Genomic DNA, 26179 nt, shown 5'->3' with positions numbered 1-26179 from the left:
GCTCATTATTATCATCAACATGTTTCCAAGGCTCTGCAGTGTTACTGGAGGGAGAGAATGTGTTTTTAATTTGTTCCTTTCATCCTTTATTTTGTGGTCTTTCTTGCAGCCAAAAATCACATTTGTTTCCCCAACTCGAGCGATATTTAATTTCCGGATCGCCATTTCAGGGTGTTGTTTGTGTCCGTTGGGCACAAGTCAAGCCGTAAACACGTTTGTTTTATAAGACTTTGCGATTTTAAAATGACTTCTTTGGTATGTTCGTGTAAAGTTTTAATCAGCCGACTTCCCGTAGCCGCCAACAGGTGCGAGCGGCGAACTGAAGCGCTTCGCTCGGATGCCCCAAAGCGGTCAGATGTAAAATGTTTTCTCTCTCTTCCAAACATGGAAAAAGATTTTTTCCCTCCAACCGCACCTGTGACATATGAAGTCAACCCCCCTCCCCCCCCTCGGTTGCATCCAGTTGCTCGCTCTTGCCATCATGTCATCTCAGCGCTCCGTCAAAGCACACAGACATTTTCTCACCGGCGTCTGAAAGCAGGTGGAAAAGCGTCGACCTTGCTGGAGCGCGTCGGAGCGGCCGCCTCTGCCTCCCAGGCTGCAACTGGGGCTTGTTTGTTCTCGCCAGAGGATGATCTTGTAGGTCCCACCAAGTCAAACAAGTGGCGCGTTGCCAAGTCATCGAAGCCATTCACACAGACGCGAGGAGGTTATTGACACAGTGTGTGTGTGTGTGTGTGTGTGTGTGTGTGTGGCTCTGGCCTCGGCGCTGAGAGCCTCTCACATCCACAATTGGAACAGAAGAGCTGTGTGAACTCATTACATCAAACTGAGGAACCTGCGTGTGTGTTCAGGGCTGACCTGACATCAGTCAGTCTGACTGAACAAACACATGATACACACCTATGGAGCAGCCACAGGGTGAACGCTGTAATACACTTCAGTCTGCTTAACAAAAAAAAGGAGTCATTTCACTCAACAGTCTGGAATCTAACTGGAACCCTGCAGCGTTTAAAACTGTTTTAAGTTTACTATATTTAGTTTAAAAGGTCAGTTCACCCAACAATCAGAAGAACAATCAGTACTCAACTTTGATGTCTCTTTTCAGAAATCACGACCCGGTTACTGAAGATAATCCACAGATCTTGTTGTGAGAAGTTTCATGTAGGAGTTGTTTTTCTGGCCGTATTGCTGCAGACAAGGAAGTAGGCGATGAGAGGAAAGCTGACTAATGACACAACACTGCTCACATCAAGGTCTGAGGATTATCTTGAGTATCTTGAGCCTTTTTTTGAAAGAGTCGTAACTGTTGAGTTTTTAAAATGTGGGGTTTTTTTGCATCCGAGCAGAGAAGAAGACAGACGACACCTGATATCTCTTTTTTTTCTGTTACGGCCATGTATTTGACTTCAGATTACTTCAGATGTTAGTGTTTATTTGCAACCGTCCTGACTTTAAAATCACATCTCTGGCTCTAAGAAAGTTTGCACAGTTTGCACAAAACCCTGACAACACCTCCAGGCTTAGCGCTGCTCCAGAAGATTCTGTAACTCTCATTTCTTTTGTCTCTCTTGACTCTCCAGGTCGTGACAGGAACCGGAGAGCAACATGGAGACTTCAGCTCCAACAGCCACAGAGAAGAAGGAGTGTAAGAGTTCAGGTCTGGACGGAAGCAGCTTCTCAGAAATCCCGAAGAAGCCGTCGCCCACCACGCTGACCAGAGGTACGGCTCTTTTCCCAGCGTCGCTGCAGAATGACAGTCAGTCAGGTCTTGTTTGTAGTTTGCTGGAAGAGGCAACACTTCCTCAACACGTCTGTTCTTTTTTAAACGTTAGTAGAGGAAAGCACTCTTCAATCTTTGTTTTTTTTTTTCTGTAGGACCGTGAACTCTGCAGTGCAGTGAACTGAAACATTACGGCTCCTCACATAAGTAGCTGGGTGGCACATGAAAAGAGTTAGACCAAGAGACGGGGGCCGCGTGTTTTCAGAGATGTCAGGGAATGGGTGATGAAAAAATGTTATAATGAGGCCGAAAGACCTTGTTCTCACCTCCCGAGTGTAAATTTCATGAATTACTAAAAAAGGGCTGGCATAGCAGTGGACAACATGGTGTATCAGAGGCCCCGGATAAAGGCTGGAAGATGGGAAGCACCTTTGAAATGCTAAGAAGATGTCGTATGACATTGTGGCGTTAGCGGTATCTCGGCTTAATGATGGGCTTGGTGGCCTGCCACGAGAGGAGCCGCGAGCATTAATTGTTTAGGGATGCGGGGTGAGAAAGTAGGACGTTTCAGTGCACCCTCGCTGGCACCTCCACAAAGAGCCCACAAGTTTGTTTTTTTGGGGGTTTTTTTTCAGACCAGCAAAGAAGAAGAAAAATATTGCGCTTGCCATGACATGAATTATTCAGCCGTGTACACAGATATGACCATTGTGTGTCATGTAGGCTGTGGGGGTTGAATGTTCGTAACCTTGCAAGTAGTGTGCCACTAATCAGGGCTTTATTTTGTGCTTGTGAGGTAACACGGAGGGTTGCAGGCTGCAGAGGGGTCATCATTAAAAGATGAGCGCTCATGTTTTCATTAGCGAATGTGTGATGAAATCTCCTCATAACGAGGTTTGAGGACCTTGCTCGGGCCCTCTGAGGTACACAGCGTTATAAATTACTAACGCCTGCTGGTGGATCCGGCTGGTGGACACTGAAACCCCTCAGGAGGACTCGCTGGCATCGTCTGAGGGGCCACCGCAGGAACGTATCATTCAAGTGGTTTTACAGTTTAATGAAGGGCCTGGTGGCCTGCCATCACAAAGCTCACTTTGTCACGTGGGAACAGTAAAAGTAGGCCGCTAGCAGGTCATTAGATAGTTTTAATGCTCCGCTTTTGTTTCTCAATTTGATTATTCCTTCTTTTTTTGTCCGAGCCGGTCCTCACATCAGTATGCATGCGGAGACATAAATATGGGGCAAATGTGAATAAATCACGTAGCTGGGAAACATTCTTTGTAAGATGTCTCAGTTGAAGGTCCTCTTTTATTCTATGTTATTTATTTATTCCGAATTTAATCACAAAGTTCTGGAAACCCTGCAGACTGCTTTATATGTGTATTTTTTTTATTGAAGTTCACCCAAAAATTCAACTTTAGTCATTATTTCCTGATGTTCGTGGAAAGTAAAGCTAAGGTTTTACAGTCCACAAAACAAGTCTATCGCAGCCGAAGACTCACCAGAAAGTCTTCACCTCTCATCAAGGGTCCGAGTTACATCTTTGCAAACTCAATTTGGGCTCTCCGGGCTTCCATAGTTTTGGATTTTATTCAAGCCGAGCTGTGTTGAAATGAAATGTCTTGTGGACTTTCCATCAGCTTGCGGACTAAATGTCCATTATTGGGTGAACTGTTCCTATAAGCTTGTAAATGAAGCTGCACCATACAATCGTGTAACTTAAGCAGAAACATCCTGAGAACATCTTGTTGGCTCTAATCCTTTGTGTCAGCTGGACAGGAATCTCATAACTGGTTTCACGAGAGCTCGCGTTGCTCGTGTTTCATGGAGACTCGCTCTGCACCGCTGAACCCGGCGGCGCTCCGAGTGCGAAGACGTAACGGAAGGAAGCGTCTGCAGGGTGAGATTCAGGGGTCCGAGGGGGATGCTGGCTGAGAAGACTGGGTCCGGCCTGTATGATAGGAATCTGCTGGCTTCTCAGGACCTTGTTAATGGTTTTAAATGAGCGCCCACATTTGGTGTGACAGCCTGCATCTGTCTCGCAGCTACAGGGCGTGCTTCCACAGGCTCGGCCCTCGCAACCCGACTCCCGGGCCCCCCTGGGATTTACGAGTCTGTGTCGGCTTGTGCTTTACCATGTCAGAGTAACATGTGTTCAGATTAGGTGCCCGCTACCAGGACTGTAAAACATCTCAGGGTTTCAAAGGAATACCTGTGATTGATGCAACCCCCCCCGCCAACCTCCTCCTTCGTACTTCACGCCAGAGACGAGCGAGCGGACGCTCAGATGTGCTGCGTTTTCCCCTTCGGCTGAGGACGAGCGACGGTTTCAAACGTGGAGCTGCCAACTTGTTGTTTTACGGCCCTTATTATATTCAGAGAAAGTTTGCCAGAGAGAATATTTTCCATCATCCCTCACTTGGGTGTTGACTGTACGAGGCCAGTGGAGCAGACAAGCTTGCTAACACTCTGATTATTTCTGCCCAACTGGAGTCTTATATTCATCTTTCTCTCGGTCTGGCCGCAGCTTCCCGATTCCAAAACGGAGATTGATGTTCCTCAGCATAAAAAAAAAAAAAAACACACTGTCCGCAGATAATTATTCACAGTTTGATGTATCTGAGGAGGACGCCGCAGAAACATCCCCTCACTTTTGTCAACACTTGCTGTCTCACTTATACTTTAAATCACGCGACTTCGAGGCTTTTCTTCCCGTGAAAATGGATCGAGTGCGAGTGGTCGGCGTAGCGTAGATGGATGAAGAAGAGAAGTCTGGTGTAATTACTCTTGCGGGGAGGAGGAGCGATAAGAAGCCGCGTGTTAATCACAGCCATCACGGGAAAGTCTGGAGATGGAGCTGGAGTCTGAGGGGTCTCCACCGGGGTCTCCGCGCTGGTCTTTCTCTGGAGGGTGCTCCGGAGCGGGTCACGGCCCCCCTCTGGCAGAGAAAAATGTCCCAGAGAAAAATAGACCCCCTCCCCTTCCCGGCTCCCTCCCCGTCCACAGGCCTACTCCAAAGGGACGGCCACTAATCTTCCTGAGAAAGAGATTTCTGCCTTTCTTTCTATGTTCCTAAATGAGGCTCTTACGCTGCTGTGGTTCCACAGAGAGGTGGAGGAGTTGTAGGGTGGGTGGTGGTGGTGGTGGGGGGAGGTAAAGGGGCTCGGTGGTCTGGGTTATGCAGGGATGACCGCATTCATACCAGACCCCTGTGCCCCCCTCTCGTTTGGGTTTAACTCCTTGGCCCTCCACCTCAGCTGAATCGGGGAATTTATCTCCTGATGCCTGACGTGTGCGGCGCAACTTCATGTGTCTTTCCTATTTAAAGAAACGGCTGCAGATCGAGTTACAAAGCCTGTACGTACAAGAAACACGTCCCCCGGCTCCAAACCCTCCAAAACATGTCATGGATTTCATTTTTTAACAGCTCAGAGTTCATCTCCCCAGTGCTCTCTATCAGGTGTCATCTACGGTAACATTTTGTCACAGCGTATCAATAAATTCCTCTCCTGATACTTGAGAAGACCTGCGAGCAACAAGCTTACAGGAAGGCCTATTGACCAAGTCCCAGTGTTGTTTGTGTTCCTGTCAGGGTCTATATCCGCACACTGTCAGGAACTTGCTCCGTCTCCTCTAAGAACGACTTCAAGAGATATTGTTTCTTGTCCCGGAATCACTTTCAATTTATGGTCTTTTTGTTCGCGAACTTCCAGCTTCATCGTCCGCGGAGTCAGTTTACACACAGATTGTTTTTTGTGCCCTGTGTGTCCAGAATGTGCCAGAAACATGGAGGGAAGGGATTCGATGATTATAAATAGTTTTTATGGAATGATTTTAGTCCTGCAAAACTCTCAGTTTTATTACTGTAATGCTTTCATTTATTCCACAAGACGACTGCTGTAAAAAAATCAAATTAGCAATTATAATTAGCGGTTTTAAGTACAAATGGATTATTGCAGGAAATAAAGTACATGGCAAACACAAATGTATCATACCTGCAATTCTTCTATGAACACATTTCACTATAAATTGATCAATCTACAAGTTGTAAAGTTGGAGTTGGAATAGTTTACAACTAAAGTTTGCCTGAAAAGACGGACTACACTTTATAATTCAAACACGGGCTATTTACTGACATATTTTGTATAAGTACGTCCATGTGTAGTGAAATTTCGTAATGTGTGCTACACACAGACCTTTTTTCAGGCATCATGAAAAAACCCATCTGACATATTTCTGCAGCTCTCAGTAGCTTGACGCCACTAAACAAGCTGCGAGTGCTGTGAGTTACTCTCTTGACAGCCTCGTACTTTAGTTTTGCAGTAATGTGTTTTAAAATAGAAACGGTGGATGCAGCCGAGCCTTCAGGGTTGAAAAAAGAAAATGTTTAATAACTGCGTCCCTGAAGTGGACAGATCTAATGTAACACATCCATTTTCTTCTTCATTCACACGTTCATATATTCGCGGCCTGTCTGCGGGCCTTGAATGGCCGACTGTCTGTCTCCCTACAGTGCTTGCATTAATTCATGTGGCTTTTATAAACAGTTAACTTGGTCGCTTTCCAAGTCGCCCCTCCACCCGCGTCCACCCGCCTCCATCCTCTGTACGTCTCTCTCTCTCTCCGTCTTATCTCCAGTTTCACTCTGTGCACTGGACGGCCAAGACTGGATTTAAAGATTAGATATGCTAAGTGAAAGCAGAAGGGGGACATCTTGTTTTTACACTGGCCCCGCGTAAAAGCCCCCCGAAAAAAAACATACGTTTTTGAGCCGACTTCATCATCGCTCATGACAGAAGAGCTGCTGGCCTACATACTGAGGAGGCAGCGCTCTCCTCCAGCGATGTCAAGCAATTGTTCACACGGGTGTTGTGAAGCGTATCCTGTCTGTATCATCACTCCCATTTTCTCACATTTGATTTGAAACTGAATTATCCATAAGTTCGCTGGATTCTTTTTTCATGTTGTTACTTGAAGCAAGTGAGCGAAAGAAAGCTGAATCCGACCAGAGGAGTTCAGAGGAATTCTTAACAAGTTGAAAGCACCACGGAGACTCGTCTTCCTGATTCTGAAAAGGAATTTCTCAAGACAAATGTTTATTTTAGTGAATGCTTAGAAGACAGTCGAGTATTAAGCCGTCGTCAAATTGTAGTTTTCCGAGCCGGGCGTCTTTCTTCCGATAGCTTCTTTTGACTGAACGGAGGACTGACAGCTTCTGGCACGTCTCTAATGTGGTTCTGAAACATAAATCAGCCTCAAATGAGAGGACATTTCTGATATTGGTTGCTTCTTTGGAAAGCTCTGCCTTCTCTTCAAAGCCAGCAGAGTTTAAAAAAAAAAAAAAAGAAAGAAAGAAAGAAAGAAAAGAAAGAAAGAAAAGCATCGTGGTATGCTTTGGGCAATGTCGGCGAATATAAATCTCTCTCCGTACCAGAGGCGTCTACACACACAGGGCCCAAAGACAACATGTTACATTCCTCGCCGTTTACAAGCAGTGGGAGAGGAGGTGGAGGCAATATATGGATGCTTTAGGGGATTAACCAACACCCCCGTCCGCCAGCTCTCTCTCTCCCCATCCCTCGAGTCTCTCCCTTCTCCCTGGCTTGTACTTCCCTTTTTCTTTTTGTGCTTCATCCTCTCTTAAACAGAAAGCTCTCTCCCAGCATGCAGAGTGTAATCCATGCCCCGGCCTCTAAGACACTTCCTGCCTGTTTTGTTTGTCGGACTGATGGGAATCCGTCCAATAAGGTGCCCCGGCTCTCTCCTCTTCTTCTTTAAGGTGTCGCCTCAGGCAACCGCTCTCTTTTTTTTTTTTCTTTCTTTCTTTTTCTTTTGACGGGAGAAGACGGCCCACGTTATTAAAGAACTCGTTGAAAGTCAATGCCTGTGAGATTTTCTATGCTGCAAACTCTCGATCTCCCTGACCCAGCGTAACCCCTCGGTGTCCGTCAGAGTCCAGCCGCCGGTCTGCCAGCCTCGACTCACTTTCATCTGCCTAATGTAGCCCCGACACTCACAGTTCAAGTGAAGCAAAATAAACGTCCGAGGAGTTTAGACGTGGTAAAACAAAAATGTGTGCTAGCTGTAAACACGGGCGGGAGGCGCTTATGTAAACAGGCCCGGTTCCTATGGCTGAGTTGGTCTAGAGGCGGACAGTTTGTGGTCAGGCTCTTCCGGTTCGCGTCCCCTCGCCCCCCCTCCCACACCGCCACCCCTGCTCGGCTGCAGACACAGCTGTGGTCGGCCCTCGTGGAAGCGCTGCTGGAGGAGAAGAATTAATCACAGCGCTGCACGAAGCGAAAGAAAAAGAGCCCACTCACTCCACGATGAGACGCGCATGTCTGCAGTCAGTCGGGCATCAGTCGAGGACGATAAACACCTCCAGAGTTTGGATCTGTGTGGATATATCTCTCCTGGGAAAATGTTGGCGTGTTTCTGGACTTCCACTGTTAAAGGAAAAGTTCAACCAGAAATCTACTCACTCCATGCTGCACGTCAAGTTTCGTAGTCCACAAAGCGATTTCATAAGGCGTTAGCATGCACCCCAGTTCTCAGGGGCTGCACGCTAACGCTCCTAGCTTAGCAGCTACAGCGGAAAATCTTTTTAACCAAAAGGAAAATTTAGAGAGATCCCACTTCTTGCTAAAACTTATCAACTGCACTGAAGGTTTCAAAAGGGTGTCAGCGAAGTATTTTCAAACCAATTTGGGTTGTCGGGGCTTCAGGAGAATTTGACGAGGTTTAAACAACCGAGAAAACAAAAAACACCGCTCCACACAGCTCGTCCAGAAGCTCAGAGATCTGATTCTTTTTGAAAAGGTGTTAGAAATCTTCACTGTAGCTGCTTTTCATCGGTATTTGGGATTTAGAGCTACTACGAACCTTCACCTGTCATCAGATGATGACTGAGTTTTCAGTTTTGGGTGGACTGCTCCTTTACGATCCCAGAAAGCCAAAGTTGAGCTGCGTTTCAGTCCGAACTCTGCCAGCAGACAATTACAATTAATGTCTGGTGTGATTATGTTGTGGCCGTTGCAGAAGACAAGAGAAGGAAATTGATTTTTGCCATCAGTGAAATTCTTCCTGAGGGAGACGCGGCTTCTTGTAATCACACATCTCAGGTTTCACTGCCTCTGCTAGCATTTAGCAATTAGCCTAATCACCGAGAGTCACACAGAGCCAGACTTAGTTCTTAAACACCACCTGTCAGCCGGTGGGGTGGACGAAATAAAACTGTCCGGGGCCAGAAACAATACCAGCGCTCCTCCTGCCCGGTCGGCAGCTGGGTTTGCAGCGGAGGAATTCTATAAACATTTATGGAAAAATAAACCTTTACAATATATTTTCATGGCCACATCTCCAGGAGGGTGAATCCTTTCTCCAGACTGGCCGTGACACCGTCCCCCCACCACCACCACCTCCAAAGTGGCCTCATTCCAGGGACAGGACGCAGGCGGGTCGCAGTAAACCGTGCGACCAGCAAAAATAAGCAGACGAGGTTTGCCTGAGTAAATACAGCGGACGCAGGTATAACAAACAGAAGCTGCCCGCAAGTCGTCTGCTGCTGGAAAAAGTCCTAAAAAAGCTGGATTAGAGAGGAAAAACTGAAAGGCTTCACAAACAGATGTGACAAATCAAAACTTGGTGTCATTTTGGACACTTTTTGTGTTGAGTCTGTTATAAAATCACAGGTTAGACGTAGATTTAAGGCAAAATTATTTAATTTCATGCCCAGGAATCAGATTTAAGGCTTGGAGTTTAATGTATTTTGTCAGACGTAGAGTACAAATGAACAAAAGGAGCTGGACGCTGATATTCCCCCACAGTTCCTCTCGTACCATTCTTTATTCCAGTATATGTATATATATATATATAAAAAAAGGATTTTCTGCCAGCCATAAGCATCCATTTGCCACAGTGTCATATTCTTTGTGAGAAAGTGCTCCAGGACTGTGCTACTATTAGTTACACTGCTCTGTAATCACAGCAAATCCTGTCATGAGGCCGTTGTAGGGTTGTCACGGTCCCTGGAAAAAAAAAAAAAAAAAAAAGCAAACAAAATGCTGCCATATGGAAAACTGATTTGTAATGTCATTCATCATACAGCTGCAGGAAACATGCCGGGAGAAACCAGGAATAAAGACAAGTGGCTCTGTAACAGCTGGGTAGCAACAGATGATTGAGTGCCGACCCTGGCAGCGGCTGGCAGGGTACTTATTTTATTTTTTTTTGGGGGTTCTTGAAAGAAGCCGCGAAGGTTTTCTAGAAACAGGATGTCTGAGATTTGAATCTTAACTTCTCCTCAGTTCACTAACCTAAACATTACATCTGCCCTTTGGCTGATACTCTCACCCAGAGTGCTTTACGGTGCCTATTTTAGTTTGGTGGAACGTGCTGCAAAGTAGAGACTGTCTTTGTGTTTATGTCTACACTTTAAACTGTTCAGGACATTTTAAAGATGTAAATAACACAGAGGAAATGTGAACAGGGTGATAAAAAAAAATAAAAAAAATCATCTTTTCTCGAGTTAACATGCGATATTTTGGTCCAAAACCACTAAAACCAAGCACTAAACTGTTCATTCATACAATAAAAATGCCCTCAAGCCATTTCCTGTCATATAAAAATCCGTAACTGCTGAATTAAACTTTTGTCCGAAGATATAATTACCCTCCGAGATTCATCGCTTTTTGCCTCGGCTTCATTACGTCAGTGAACGGAGACGACTGTCTAATAAACAGTCTACGAATGAAAAGAGGCTGTTGAATGAAAGCCTGTGTGTGTGTGTGTGTGTGTGTGTGTGTGTGTTAGCATAGCGTGTAAGCCTGTTGTGTTTTGTTTGCCAGGTGATTTCCCCAACGGTGTTAGCTAAGCCTGAGAATTTTTGGCTCCAGCTTCAAAGCGCCGAGCAGGGTCGTCCCCCCTCGCAGCAGCGAATACAGACATGTTCTCTGCAGACACGGATCCCGACGTGCACGGTGCTGCATGCAGACGACTTGACCAGCATCGTCCTGCATTTAGATGTGTTGAAGTCGTCTCAGAGGACGGAGAAGATGCTCCTTTACCCGTTTTATTTTATCGCTGCGTATCGGAAACTTGTAGGCGACGCAAGGAGACACTCGACTCTGGGAAACTGTGTCGGTAATTTTCAGATTAGATTTTCAGATGGGCATGTTTCAGAACAGATTACTCAATAATGAAACTGAAAACTATCATTAGATTCAGCCCTGTACTTACATTCACACACAGTCGTATCTTCTGAGAGTGAATCCACGCTAAAGCTGCTGCCGTCATATGTAGTTTCTGTCTTTTCTTTATGCTGTAGCTACGCCGCAGCCCCTACTGCAACCGCTAACTGCTGCTGTTGGCTAATCATGCAGTTGGCGGTCATGTTAGCTGACTCTACCCGGGCTGAGCACTCTGAGCACCAGGGAAATGTTGGTACACAATGACTAGGTGCTAGCTGGTTAGCATGCTAACTTCAACAGACACCTCTGCAACACAATACATGGATACAGGGACAAAGAGTTTTAACACAACAAATCTTATGAAGAGTTATGGAATATTAAATCATTTTCAGCCTTTATTTCCCTCCAGATGTGCATAAACTACAGGTTGTGAACTTCTTTCTAAAATACAAAAATGTGAAGTTATCAGCCATCTTGTCGGTATTTGCCAGGAGAAGCAGGTGATTATCAGTAATCTGTATCAGCTGATAAAGATCCATAACGTGCACCCCTAGATCTCACCCTCTGAGCATTACCAGATGTTGGCTGTGGTGCAAAGATTTTGTTCTCTGCTGACCAAAAGCAGAAGAAGAAAAAGGAGATTAAGCCATCGTCCTATTGGTCAGGCCTCTCACTGTGTACATAGAGATTTATGAGAACAACCTGTGTGGACTGCATTTTTTGAATAAAGCCAGCTCAGCATGGATATGTTCTCTCACAGCCTCTTCATGTCTCTGGCGGCTTAACACAGTCTGTCTGCAGATCGTTGTCTTATCAGAGATTACGAGGTTGGCATCAGCTGTCATGGTAAAATATCTTGGTGTCTGGCATGTTGTTGCACGGTGCCTCGTCAGTAAACACACTCAGCCGCTAATAGCTGCACAACATGGCAGCCAGCGCTCATAACCCGCAGATAGCTTTGTTTCTGTTTCTGCATTTTGCAGTACCTGTCACCGTCTTGACTTTATCGCAACTGCAAGAAAAAAAGTGCAGTAGCATGTGCAGCTCAGCTGGAAAAGACACATATTCTAAACATGTGCACTGGCAGGACTCTGCGTGCAGATGTGCGTTTGCTTTTTGCACGAGTGCAGAGCACATTCTCCGAGTGTTCGCCTTGGCAAAACAGGTTTGGGATGCTTAAGCAATAAAGGTACTGTAAATCCTCTTTATTCAGCGGAGTTGTAGTCTTAAGAGAGAATCTGGCCCGTCTGAAATTCCCACAGAACAAAGAGGGAGACCGGGGGGGGAGGGGAGGGTGGAGGGTGACGGCGAGGAGAGCGAGGGTACTCAGCTGAAGAGGGGGTATTGTTTACATATCAAGACACTTCCTCTAACTCCCAGGAAAAGCAGTAATTTACCTTGCAAGGTTTTACAGTTTAATTTCTCCATTGTGCTGCGGGATAACCCTTTAATTACAGAGGAGGAAGTAGGCCTAAGCCCGGGACAGAGGGTGAGGGCTCACAGAGAGCCCCTCTCCACCAGCCTCGATCTGGATTTCTCACTCCCTCTTCGTCGTGGCCATTTCGCCTGTTCATTAGCACTCGTGGGGTGTCTGGGTGCTCGCCAATTAGCGCTGCGCTCCAAATGATATTTCCTTCCGTGAGGCCAGACCAGCTCGACTGGTGGAGACTTATAGGCGTCTGGGTCCGATGTACAGGGGGGGGAACTGGGGGTTGGCACAGGCTGCCAAAGCCCCGTGGACCCTCACCCTTTACAGACTGAAAATCACTTCATAAAATCATCCCAGCGTTCGGAAAATTTAATGCAAAAACCATCTCATAACAACTTGGGTAATTAACATGCAGACTTGCAGAGTAAGGCGTAATGACAGACGTGAGCAAATATTGACCCAAGTCATAAATGTTCCAAGAAGTATGTAGGGTCAAAATATATGGATACTGCAAAACCCCTCCATCAACACGTTATTAAGTTGTGTGTTCAGTGTGAATAAATGTGCAGAGGGTTTGGGGGGTTTTCACTCCTTTTAAAGGCACTTTAACTTGAAGTGACAAGTGCCAGAAACCTTAATGGAAGTTTTTTCTCAAGATGTCTGTGTTATTTTCTGAAAGATCTTGACCAGAAACGTCTGAAAATAATCTTTTATTGCAACGCTTAAACAAACATTGTTCTGGTTTAAGGTAAAGCAGTTCAGGTCTTTGCTTCATGCTTATTCCAGCTGTCCTTAAATCCATTAGTGCATCTACACGAATGGGACCATCCCATGAGAACTGGCATCAAGGATCGAGTACATCGATTGTTCAAAAAGTGAGCAGAAAGACTTTGTGAGAGCTTCATTTAGCATCATGTACGGCTTCTTATTGCATTGTCAGAGTGCTCCGAGTCATGCGAGGGAAGCTGTTTTTGCAGGTGTGCATTAAGCTAAGTCAATACTAGACAGCTTGTGATTTTGTGAAATGAGCCTTGTGCTGTGTGTGTGTGTGTGTGTGTGTGTGTGTTATCCCGACTGGTTAGCGTTCAGCTCCGGCAGCTTGTCGTAGCTGTAATTGCACCCAGGACTTGGCGGTGTGGCAGATGGAGTAACAACAATAATACAGCGCTTTCACTTTTTCTTTTTTTTTTTTTTTTTGGTTGACTCACCTCGAGTCGTCACACCAGGACGGGCGACGGCAGAGCAGCTCGCAAAACTAGTTATGAATATTTACTACCAAATTCTTGCGGTATTTTTTTCATGCCGAAGGATTAGATTTGTGTTCCAGCTTTACGTGTCGCCTTTGTTACTCGCTGGTAACTCAATACTTTTTACACGCTGGCAATTTTTGCTGCCCTCGCTGCTCTCGGGAGGAGGAACAGGGGAGGCGTTCTGTAGGCTCATGTTCAGCAAAGATTGCCTGAGAAATATTTTCCTACATAAAATTATTGCTGGAGGCGAGTCCTCAGACGGCTAACTGAACATTTCCAAATCGTTTAATGCAAATGATTCTGCAGAAGCATCCACTGCAGCGTATTCTTCGACTCTGCCCTCCGTCCATGTTTCATGCAGATACATTTCTACGACGCTGAACGCGAGCATCTGTACGTTTATTAACCTCTGTCTCGCTGTCTCTTTCGTTCTCTAACTTTCTCCCTCCCTCCCTCTCCTCTTCACTCTGCTGCCACACCGTTACTAGCACCATTAGGCTGTCATAACACGGCACATATAACCTGAGGTGATTCCAGGACTGAGTGAACCGAGCGTCCCTGGGGCCAAGGCGCTGCGGCAGCCAAACAGGATTGCTACCTCATGGTCTGGGGTGATGGGTACCACATGTAAGCAGAGGCAACCGCTGGTCCTAATAGGAGCTGACAAGTGGCGGTCTGACGGGGGGGGATCGGATGGCGTTATAGCCGGCCTATCGCTACAGAGACAGAGCTCCGTTTCTATAGGCCCAATGTCAGAGTGGTCTGCTTTAAATAGAGTCTTTGTACAGAGGAAGCACTCGATCACGGCTCGCCTCCTGTTTGGTCTCTCCATCAATCTGGACGTACACTGGGATTCATATGGTCCCTGGTCTTTAACTAATCCTTTTAATTAAAGGCTCCAGTCGAGTTGTCGACCTCTGGTAGTGCCGTGGAGCCGTTTTTCTAAGAATGGGTTCCTGTTTTGTTCATCTGCCACCATTGTTCTGATCGACAGGTGGCTGTAACACACCGAGATGTGCAATCAATTTGTTCCTGGTGGCCTCAGTTTTATGTTTCGCACGTGAGCCTTTAAAAACACCAACGTATTGTGGACGAGGGAACCCCCGTCTAAAGAATCCAATTCATTTTTTTCTTTTGATGCAGATTTAAAAGTGATGAAGTCTGAATGACTGTAGGTTTATTTAAATCACTTTATATCGGAGTCAAAATGACCCCAGGTGGTTTTACCATGTCGGAAATACACAAGTTATGTTTACTTTACATTAGTGAATGGTATCAGAATCAGAGGATGATAAATAAACTTTGAATTACATTATTATATAAGTGAGCAAGAAGCCCAAAAAAACACTTGACATTCTGGGTATAACATGACCCGGATCATCTGCAACATACGCCGACGACTTCCAGTTGAGCGCCCGGCTGTCTTGGGAATAAAACGATTTGATCCCACAACTCCTTCAGACTCTCCACATTTTGTTTTATACCAAATGGCTCAAATGCTGATAGTGAAAAAATGCCACCCTTTTACAGACGCAATGTCAGCTTATTTTATGGGCCCCAGTGCTTCACGTAACAATGCTACTATGAAAGTCGTCTGGCGCTCTGGGAGTTTTGCTCGAGACTCAGTTAGCCACAACTAGCGTAACACACCAGAATCTCAGACTGAATGGACGCAGTGTTTGTCGTTGCCTTTCTAATCCTTTTTGGGCAGGATGATTTTAGTTTTGTTGTTATGGATCATGATTACCAAATGATTCACATCATTTGTTTTTCTGATGTGGTCGCTGTTTGGTGTCTAGGCACAAATTCTTCTTGGTTAGACAAGGATTGCAGTCACGGTTAAAAGAAACCAGATTTAACTGTTGGTGGTAAAATTGAGAAATGAACAGCGGTCTCCAGCGTCATAGTCACTTTGTTGACCGATCCGTCCAGCCCAACCTCCTCCCCTACGATCCCACGATCATGCTATTTCTTCCTTTATTCCAGTAAACAATCATAATTCACATGACCGTGGGAGGTCCAGGTCAGACGTCTAATCCTGTCGCTTTACTCATCAGTCACCTGAAGATCTCTTATCGTACTGGAAGTGTCTGTTGCGAAAAGTTGGCATGCAAATGTCCGCAGAACTCAATTAAACGTTCCTCCTCGCCCGCTGTGACACTCGCAACACCACACAAGAAGACATGCCATCACCGATCCATGAGGGAATCTGAAAGAGTCACAGCTTTTATGGAGTGTCGACTGCTATCGACGCCTGGAAATAGGACAGTGTTGTTTTTCTGACACAGTGCGGCTCATGAAGAGGCTCCTCGGTGCCGATGTGTGGCCTCACATGTATGATGAGTATGTTGGATGCAGCTTCACTTTAAGGACCACAGATGGCTCTTTTTTTTTTTTTTTTTGCAGCTACAGTCTCAGGGTGGATTACAGAGAGGATCTTGTGGGCGACTGCCTTACAGAGATGGTTGGAAACGCGCATCATGTGTACTTATAGGCCACGACGGTGGACATCTTTAAAGACAACTGGGGATATTTTTAACAGGAAGTTAGATCATCTACATCCCTTTTCCGGACCCTAACCAAATGTTTTTTTGTACACCAACACAGAAAATCCAACCTAAACAAACTTCAACATGAAGAAACGTTTGGTTTTAACTCATCTGTGGTTTTGCAGAAACATATTTGGCTAATATGTATTCGATTGGCGATTGGGTTGCCATATCATCACACCATTTCGTAAGTACCACATGCGTGTGCTAGGGGCTAGCTAAGGAAGCTAGCTAGCATTAGCCAAGGAGGTCTCCATCAGTGTTTACATTGTGTGCTAGCAGGAGTTCGAGCCTCCGGTCCATTAGTAAATGCACACTTCCTTCTGCGCAGTAATACTGTTGGCAGGCAAAGTTCAGCAGAAACAAAAATAGTTCAGACGTGAAACTGCACGCTCAAAAAAATTCTCTAGTGTCGCTCAGCAACAACACACCAAAACTAGATGGGTAACAGGTCAGGGGAAAAATATTTATTTACGATCTTGTGGTTAAATGTCCCTTTATTACATTCTCTCCATCTATGCCGTGTATAAATGAAGTCGCCAAAGTCACAACTGCCTTCTCTGGAGTCATGAATCATCCCCCCTCTCCCAGACCACAGCACAGAGTGCCACTTCACATGGTGTTTGTTGTGAGCGCTTAATGTGGTCCATTTAAAGAGAAGATTAAGAATAATACAGTGGCAGCATGTGGCACCCTTTTCCCCACAGAAAGAACAAGAGTCGGTTGATGGAGATCACAACTGCGCCACATGTGGATCATTATGGAGCGCCAGGCCCGGGACTGTTAAATGTTCTCTGTGCTCTCAGATTGAAGCTTTGAAGCGAGGCGGAGGGAAAATGCTGTCTAATCAAGGCCTCGCAAAAAAAACAAAAGCCACGATGCCTAAACGCTTAAGAAGACCATCTCCGACCTTAAGGAGCCAGATGGTTTGTGTTTGTTTGTTTCTATTGAAAGTAAACTGAATAGTGCAAGAATCACATGATAAGTCAGTCTGCAGTCATTTGTTTGTTTAGCGAGCACAAACTCCCTATGGGGATTTTTTTTTTTTTTTTTAAAGACATATAAATCAACATTTTCTAGGTTTAATGAATGGAAATTCAGCACTGCAAACAGACTGTGAAGAGGGTTTTTGAATTAAATCAAGATAAGTGCGCACGACTTTACCCAGGATTTGCTCTGGAGCCTGGAGTTTGGCGCGAGTCCACGCTGTAATTGTTTCACCATGTCGCCGCTCAATCGGCCGAGATAGCGTTCGGAGCTCCGTCCCGCTTCGGGGCGTCTTATTTTAGCCCTCCAAAAATGTCGAGGTTTGACGAAATCCCACTGTTATCATCACTGTTGTAGTCTGAGTAAGTGGAGCTTAGCTGACAGCGTCTTCAATTTATTCCCTAAATGTTTCATTTTGTGTGTTGATGGAAGCTCTCTGGCAGTAACTCAGTCTAGGAATGGGCTCAATGACAGAGTACACTCGTTCAGTACAAAGAACTACGGTCCAAAGTGGTCCAAGTCCAAGATTGGGTCCCGGAACACGGGTATGTTGTAATAATACACTTCAGATGTTATATTTAGGAAGTAACAATGTTTTAGTTTGTATTGTTTAATGGAATATGATACACTGCCTCCAGCAGTGTCTGTCAGTGGCTGAGTTGCATTGTGGGTAACGTAGGCACCGGGTTTTGGAAAGTGAGAAACCCAATTGTTTGGTTCTGTGGTATCGATGTCGATCATTTGTTCCACAATGAGTCCAGCAGTGTAATGGGTTTGCAATGCAAACCCAGTTCACTCCTCAAAACCTGGTTCCTACATTACCCATAATGCAACACATTAACCTATTTTATTTAAACTGTCCTGGCCCAAGTCTTTCAAACTCTGTGGCCTAGTTTCAGTTTTTAATCTCCAGGCTCCAGTCGAGGTTGTCAAAGCTTCTCCGGAGCTACAAGACGATAATGAACTGATAATCAGCGGCGTATCCCTTTAATAGTTATACAGTAGAACAGTATTTATAATCAGTTTTAGGTCTGGATTTTAAGGCTTTATACCTGAGACAAGTCACTTTCAGCTTTTCTTCAGTCGAGGCGCTCATCTCTGTAATCACGGCTCAGTCGCCTTCTTCTTGTGTGGCGTCAGGTTGCACGAGGGGGACCGAGGATAAAAAGGGAGTTCAGGCTTTAATCAAAACCTGCGTGCTTTAGCTACGTTTTCAACTACTTGATTGTATCGCTGTCATCACCGTTTCCATTCTACCTCTCATTTTTCTGTGACCGCCTCCCCGAAGCAGCCTTTTAACTCTCCGATCAGACGGCCCCCGACGTGGAACTGGATTCTTTTATTTTGACATCTGCGCGCTTCGACGCATTAGCCTGAAACGTCGCGAGGGTACATCTGTGTAGTTTTGAGCAAATTAACACACGATGCAGTCCAGATGCAGAGGGAGCGTACGCTGTGAGTCAATGGGAATCCAGTGGATTAATATGAGTCAGTTCCTTTTTCACTTCTTCCATGTGAGCGCCGGACGCTCTGTGTGCTTTACGTCCCCGTCGACATAATCAAAGGAGTAATTTCAACCATCACCTGTAATTGTTACATCTTCTAATTACAGTCTCTTGTCTGACAGGCGGATCTTCAGTGATCGTCAGTGGGCTTTTCTTAGCTTTGACGGACGCCGTTGAACGCTGAATAACTTACACGCAGTCCCATATTGTGTCCGGGCCCCAATTATCATAAATTAGGACGTTTATTACAGAAAAGACAGGAAATCTGTTGAATTATTATCAGGGAAATTGCTCTATTACAAGTCTCTGCTGTCAAGAGCGGATGTAAGTCAAACAATTATAGTTTTTACAGTTTATAGTAAATGGTTATGCTCCAGTGTTTGAAGGAGATCTCAACGATTCAACAAAAAGTTTTTCTTTTGAAATAACAAAAGCCAAAGCAGAAGACGTTAAGGAGGAATCTGTGATCAAACCCAGAGAAATCCTTTATTTTACTCAATTAACGGCACGTTTCATTTAGTCGTCTGTTCCTGTACGTTTTAGGAGCGAGTCAGAGAGAGAGGATGGAGATTATTATGCAGAAATATGAAACAAAAAAGGTGCTTGGGGTGATTTAAACTATTAAAGTCACAGTGCGTTTTACTGTTTCAGTGCTCTGATGTCATTTTAGACAATAAAATGTCTCATTAAACTACAAAAACATACTTTATTAACTGTCTTATTCATGTCAAAGGATAATTGTTATTCAGATAGCAAAAACCCACATGAGTAAAAGTTACAGAACCGCAGAGCAGCTTGCTCATGATCGAGAGCTCCTTCCTGACTGGATCCATTACGGTGTGTGTCAGATAAAGGAGATTCCCCCGCTGACTTACCCCGAGGTGACTCAACGCTCTCCGTGTCACACAAGGGAAGCGGCGTGTCGGCTAATTTTATCACACAATGCGTGCTGTTTGTCAGCGCGGCTCTGGTGACAAATGATTCCTTATCTTGAGGGCTGTTGTTTGTTGTTGCTGAGTAATGTCCCGGCCACTCGCGCTCTCGTCTCTGGAGCCTTCGGAGGCTTCAAGCCGGCCCCTCCGTCAGCCGTCAGGAGCCTCGTTCACAGAGCAGCCATGAACACACAAAGCCGAAGATGCACACCTTTCTTTGATTTGTGCACAAACCTCATCAGGATATCTGTTTTTCTGTGTTTGCCGTTTCCTCTCCAACTCGAGCTGTTTCCAACCCGTCTGCTGCATCGAAGGCTAACAAAGAGTAAAAAAACTCCTTTCCTCTTTCGATGCCACAAATCCCTCTGCTTTGTAAACGGTTTTGACCTTATTGCCAGCGAGGGACTGATGAAAGTGACGCGTGTTGCTCATACGGCCTCGTGTTTATTTGACTGCCATACTTGCATTAAGGCAAAGTAAACAGATCAGCTGCCCTCCAGGCTGCTTTCACAGCGCTGCAGGGAGGGAGACGGACCTAACCTGGTGATAAATGCACCGCTGATTAATGCCATTTTACACTGATATAGAGAGGGATTAAATGCATTTTTATATTTAAGAATAATCAGCCTTTGCATCTGGAGAAAATGTGGAAAAACCTGACGGGGGACGAGGCAGAGAAACATTAAAATCACATGTTTTGTGAGGTTGTGGCCCTCGTAATTCATGCCATTGTTGGCTCAGCATCCTCTTCCTTTTCTTCTTCTTCTTCTTCTTCTTACCATTTCCTTTCGTCTTTTCCTCAACCCCCCTCACTTCACTTCATCCTTCACTCTACTCTGAAGCCAGGCACATCACGCCAAATACAGCAGCCTGGTCAGTGGTCCTGCATGTTTATGTCTGACACTGTAGCATCACATGTGAAAGTGCGACTTCAGTGCAGTAGTATGAAGAGTCGCTGGTTTGTCTGAGTGGTTGGACGGGTCACGAACAGGACTTTTCCTCTGTAGACGGGTTCATGTCCCATTTGTGGCCACGAGTCCAAAGTGACTTGTTTTCCCTCGAATTATCTCACGTTTTTAAAGTTATTGTATGAAAAGAACAACATGTAGGATTACATCACGTTAATGTATCAGTTTGTGCTTGTGTTAAAGATAATTCAGTCTTTTAATTTCACTCTCAGGTGTTTTGTTCTGTGGTATAAAAGCTGACGGTAGATTAAAAGGCAGATCGCTCTCAAGTGTCAAGAAACTGTAAATTGAAGACACGTTTCCACAAGATGTTGTGTTCGTGTTCGGCTGATAATGCAACCCAGAGCAGCCTGCAGTGCCAAGACACACTGCTGTTATAACCATCTTCATTCAGACTACGAAAATATTGAATATCGCGCTAACAACCGCTCCGTCTTTCTCTTGTAAGAACACAGAACCCTAAAATTAGGGTCACCACACTTACAGAAAAAAAAAAGAGCAGGGCGGCACTATCAGACCGGGGGCGGAGGCCCTCTGACCTGCTTCACAGCTGTTTCTTGTTAGTGCTTTAAAACAAATTCCCAGAGTGAGATGGTTTCCACGCTGAATCCTGCCCTGAAGAAAGAGGCCAGACCAGAAGGGGGTTTGTAAGACCCCGCTGCTGTGTGTGTGTGTGTGTGTGTGTGTGTGTGTGTGTGTGTGTGTGTGTGTGTGTGTGTGTAAACAGCCGCGTCTTAACGTTTTATCTTATCGGGATAGATGACCTGCGAGCTCGGGGGCCTGCACTTAAGACGCTCTGCCCTGTGTTATGAACGCCACCAACAGTCGGCTGAGTCCTCAGAAAATCTCTCAGCCCCTTAACTGAGCTTCAATAACACTCAGAGGAAGTTTACAGTAATTTAGTGAGAGTCGACCTTTGATTCAACTGTTCCTGAATATAAACAAATGGAAGGCTTATCTCGGGCCGGTGCATTACACAGAGTATGAAGAAGAGACTTCCACAACATGGCGGAGGAAAATGTTTTTGACGGTTTATTCTCACCTGTCAGCGGACTTTTAAAATACTAAGAGTTGGTGTGATTTGTAATGCAAACACAGGCGAAGGGAAGGCAGAGGGATGTTCTCGGCATCCTGCAGTCAAGTCTGAAACGGGCCACATGTTTCTGGAGCTGCTGTAAACTTTGCTGCTATTAATGTCACCGAGGAACTAATGGATATCGGCTGTTTATTTAATCAAACCGCCACACTGATAAACATTTTAAGGGACATTAATTACGCTAAAGGTCCCTCAAGAAGAACTTGTGCTGACGGTGTCTTCGCTGAGACCACAGACACATCTAACGCGGCGGTTTGATGAGGACCAGGCCGGGTCCGTCCTGGAGATCCTCCCCAGCCTCACCGCCTGGGCCTGGAGAGACGTCTCCCCGGGGGGGCGCCTCACCTCAGCCTGACCTCCAGCTGAGACGGCTTTAGATTGATGTTCGCTGCCTCCTTCTCCCGCACATTGTGTGCTGGTTTTGGGGGTATTTCCTCTGTCCTTTCCCTTCTCTTGGTTTAAAGAAGAAAGCCCAGCTCACAAGCCCGGGAGTCGGGTGGGGGTGGGGGGGTGCTGAGCTTGCGTTGAGGATGTCGTCATAGGGCGCTGAGGACGCTCTTTGTGTGAACTGGCAGCTTCTCCATCAGCTGTGTCTGAGAGGTTAAAGGGCGAGCGGGGAAGACAGAGGAAGGCTCTGAGTTCCCGCCGTTTGAAGTGATTTTGGCTTGATTGGTGCGTTTACACTTGCCGGAAACTGGCAAGCGAATGCAGCTCCGAGAGAATGTGGAACAGATTGATGAAGTCACAGATGACCGCTGCAAAAATCACAGAGAAAACTCAATTGTGTCAGTCCACTTAAAGGGAAGCGTGAATGCAGTCTTCATCTCCTCCGTGCTCATAACTTTTTTTTGAGTGATAATTACTGGATTCTCATCTTTAACGTTCGGTGCATCGATGGAAACTCCCCAACTTGCGTCGTCCTGAAGTTCATTCTCACCATCCTTACAACAAAAACAAACCCGGTGCTTTAATTACTCGATCAGGCCTACACCTGCGCTCTGAAGAGGCCGGGCGATAAATCAGACAGTCTGCACGGGAAGCTGATTATCCTGACACCTCATCAGTCTTCGCAGAGAGGCCCACCGCCTGCCACAGGGAGAGGCTCGCTACCTGTATGCTAACGTCACACAGCCAGCCCTGCTAAATGCTAACGCTCAGGCGGGGGTGATGCATGGCGGTCATTAGGACGTGATCCCCCGGTGCTGCTGCTGCGGGACACCAGTGATTATACCAACACTTCTTGTAACTCTGAGACCTGAGTGAAGATTTTGCGGTTTAGCTTTTAGAAAAGTTTAACACAACTGTAATCTCAGAAATGCTGAATTTTAAAAGGGAGATCACTGACACTGACAGAAGTAAGACTCTCCTCAAGCCTTGCCGCGTCCCCCGGTACCTATTTCACACTGAATGGACGTTAGCTCCACCGGCTAATGGCAACCCGGGTGAGATAAGGTCGTGGTAGCACTCAGACTTTAGAACAATTAGGAGAGGTGGTGCGGCACCTCGTGGCCCCGGTGATGGATCATGGATCATACTCGCGGTGGGTTCGTCGGGGTTGACTCTGAGACTGAGGAGTGATTGGCCGAGGCGCTCGTACAGATCTGACAGAGACTGATCACAGAGAGGAGGGGGGGGAGAGTCCAGCTGGGTCTGAGCGAGGACAGAAAACTGAGAGGCAGCTACACAACCAGCACACAACACAACACGTCTGAGGGGACGGATGAGGGCGACGTGGTAACGAGTTGTCAACACAGGCGCGAGGCCCTCATGGTTACCCACCTGTTCAGATTGTGATCTCGCACTGACAACCGCACAGTTCGTCAGAAAACCACCACAAAACTTTGGTTTAAAGTCCCACGACTTCGGTTCAAAGATGGCGAACAAATTGGAGACCAGAGAGTGAAAAGAGAGTGTTGAGTCAGTGTGTATCAACAAGACAACCAGTTTATCTTTCAGTACTTTAAATATGTAGGTTCAGCAGCCGACCCGACCGACAGCACCGTCCCACAGCATCAGTATGTTGAGGGAGTTTGCTTTTGGCTCGTGGCCCACCAGTAAAAGTTCAGGCACCTCTGGCTGAAATGAAGCTACACGACTGCTAATCTGAGCATCCAGTGTCAGTTTTGGGGGTTTTACAGTTGTGTGCATGTACTTTAGAGGCGTATCCGTTCTGTTAAAGTGTTCAGGGTCAATGCTCAGCTCCCCCAGCTCCCCGCACCACGGTCTCTTTACAGCGCTGACCCAAAACCTCTGGAAAACAACTGCGCGGGTCTCCGGGGAGCGAGCGTTTGATGTGTGTACATCCTAACATACGCAGACTTTTGCTCCAGTTCACAGGAACTAATGAATTTCCGCTCGAACCATCTCGTGTCACCACAGAGACCGATGGCCTAATCCACTTACCTTCGGCCCAAAATCCCACTATCAATAAAAAAGGTATCATTTTACGCTCCCTGAGGGCTGTTAAAAGTAAAGAGCCACTCTGTTAAGACTTCCTTTCATACATGGCGGCGGTTCCGTGCTCTCCTGTAAGCCCGTAATCCCTCCTGTCGCCATCACTCGCCCATGTGCTGCCCTGGAGGGGAAGCGACGTCTTGCAAAACTAAACCTGCAGGTCTCATGTTGTGTGTGTAAGCGCAGGATTCCCGGATTAGGCTAAACATACACTTTTTTTTTTTTTTTTTTTTTTTTTATTAACCTTGGAGCACAACACTTGCCGTAGTGTGTTTTGTGCGTGTGTGTGTTTAAGAGAGGCATTTCTGTTCAACCTCAAAGTAGCACGTTTGTGTTTGTCTCAGTCGCTCTTGATGATTGCTTACTGAGAGTGAAACTGCAGAACAAATCAGTGTCTGTGTGTGTAATTGTGAGTGTGTGTGTGTGTGTGTGTGTATGCATGCTCATGAGCATTTGTGTATAGCCGTTGGCACAGCGCTGTGTAGTTAGGACGCGGGCCAACTTTTTCTGCTGGAATTTCCTGTCTGAATTGAGCACCCCCACCTCTCCTCGTCCTCTGCTCTTCACTTCTCTCTCTCTCTCTCTGTGCCTTCCTCTCTCGGCCTTTTCTCTCAAAGCACGACAAAGGCTTTTTTTTTTTCCTCCCCCGAAATTATTCCTGGCCTGGCCCCGGCCTCTCAGGGCATTATTATTATCGTTGAGTACTTCCTCGAAGACATGAGCCCACTCCACTCTCCACTTCAGCGTGGTCCTGGTCCGGGGCTTCATTTGGACATAATGAGAGAGAGAGAGAGCTCTTTTCCTTCGTCTCTCTCTTTCTCTGAGTCATGAGACTCGGAGGGGCCTTTGTTAACATCGAACACCTGGCATTGTCTTTAGTGGGAGATCAAACCGGGGCTTTAAGATGCAAACTAAAAAGGAGAGAGAGAGAGAGAGAGAGAGAGGAGAGGACGTCGGGCTCTAACCCTGCTGCCTGGCAGGATGTTTGGCACGTCTGGAGCCTCATTATGGGGGCGAGCGGGGCAAAGATATGTCGAGTCTTAAAACAAACACGTTATGAGAGATCAGAGCAGATACGGTGCCTGAAAACAGCCAGTTAAAGGTTCCTGTGGGCCAGATTGATTTATGATATTAGATTACAGCGACACAAAAGCCCCTCAGTGCACGCTGCACTTTGAGCTTTTTCCAAGATTTACTCCACAAGTTACACGACCACCTCGCTGAGTTAGTCACCCTTTACTAGGTAACTAATTCTGTTTCTAGTCACCTTAACTTCAGTATACCATCTGTATCTTAGATAACTAACAAGAAAGAATGACAAACCTCAAAGTTATTTGATATGCAAACTTTAAAGAACAAAAATATTGAGATTTCTTTCTTTTTTCCCCATTTTCTGACATTTTATACACCAAATAATGTGTCGATTAATCAAGACGATACCCGACAGATTAACCAATAATGTAAATAATCATTACGCCAGAGATTTACTTGCTTTTCACATCCGCATACAGATGATGGCTGCATCACGTAGCCAGTGTTTTCCTCGAGGTAGACTGGTAGTATATTGGTAATCAATTGAGTCATATATCCATGATTTCAGACACAAAAAGTGATTTTTACAAGCAAGGTGACGGTTTTATACTGTGTTTCAAAGTCACATCGTGTTGTAAAAGTACAGGCAAGTTGTTCTATTGTCAGTCCCTGTGTTGGAGATACGGGACGAGGCTCAGGGTGGAGTAACCCTGCATGCCGACACACCCAAAGGACTCAGGACGGCGGTAAATCAAGAAACTGAGGCGTGTGAATCGCCCCGACCACGTACCTGTCCATAGTTGTCCCTGCAGCCCAGGAAACAATGCAGCTGTCTGGGTGATGGAAGGGCCTGTTCAGCCCTTATCGCCCCCACATCCAGCAGCTCCAAGCAGGGAGAAGGAGGGGGGGATCAGCCTCCAGGGCTTCTGTTTGGATGTGTTTATTTCAGTGTTTGTATTCTCTCTAATGGGCCGATGGAAGTTTAAGACCAGTCATGAATGCTTCTGCATCTGCCTGTCTGTCCTGAGCAGGCATACGTTCATATAAGTTACTTTATAAGGAGTTT

The 26179-nt window shown here is 45.9% G+C and overlaps 1 protein-coding gene across 2 annotated transcripts in view; it reads left to right on the top strand.

Moving 5' to 3' along the window:
- The window catches only part of gli2a (GLI family zinc finger 2a), an 81609-nt gene that overhangs the window by 15650 nt on the left and 39780 nt on the right, over window positions 1-26179 (top strand). For both annotated transcript variants that reach the window (XM_037110650.1, XM_037110648.1), the window contains exon 2: window positions 1584-1723. In XM_037110650.1, coding sequence (XP_036966545.1) covers window positions 1609-1723 — 115 coding nt within the window. In that variant the 5' untranslated portion in view covers window positions 1584-1608. The remainder of the gene's footprint in view (window positions 1-1583; window positions 1724-26179) is intronic.

This window comes from Acanthopagrus latus, chromosome 9, assembly GCF_904848185.1.
Source record: "Acanthopagrus latus isolate v.2019 chromosome 9, fAcaLat1.1, whole genome shotgun sequence".
Lineage (NCBI taxonomy): Eukaryota > Metazoa > Chordata > Actinopteri > Spariformes > Sparidae > Acanthopagrus > Acanthopagrus latus.
This window is presented reverse-complemented; position numbering and strand designations above follow the sequence as displayed.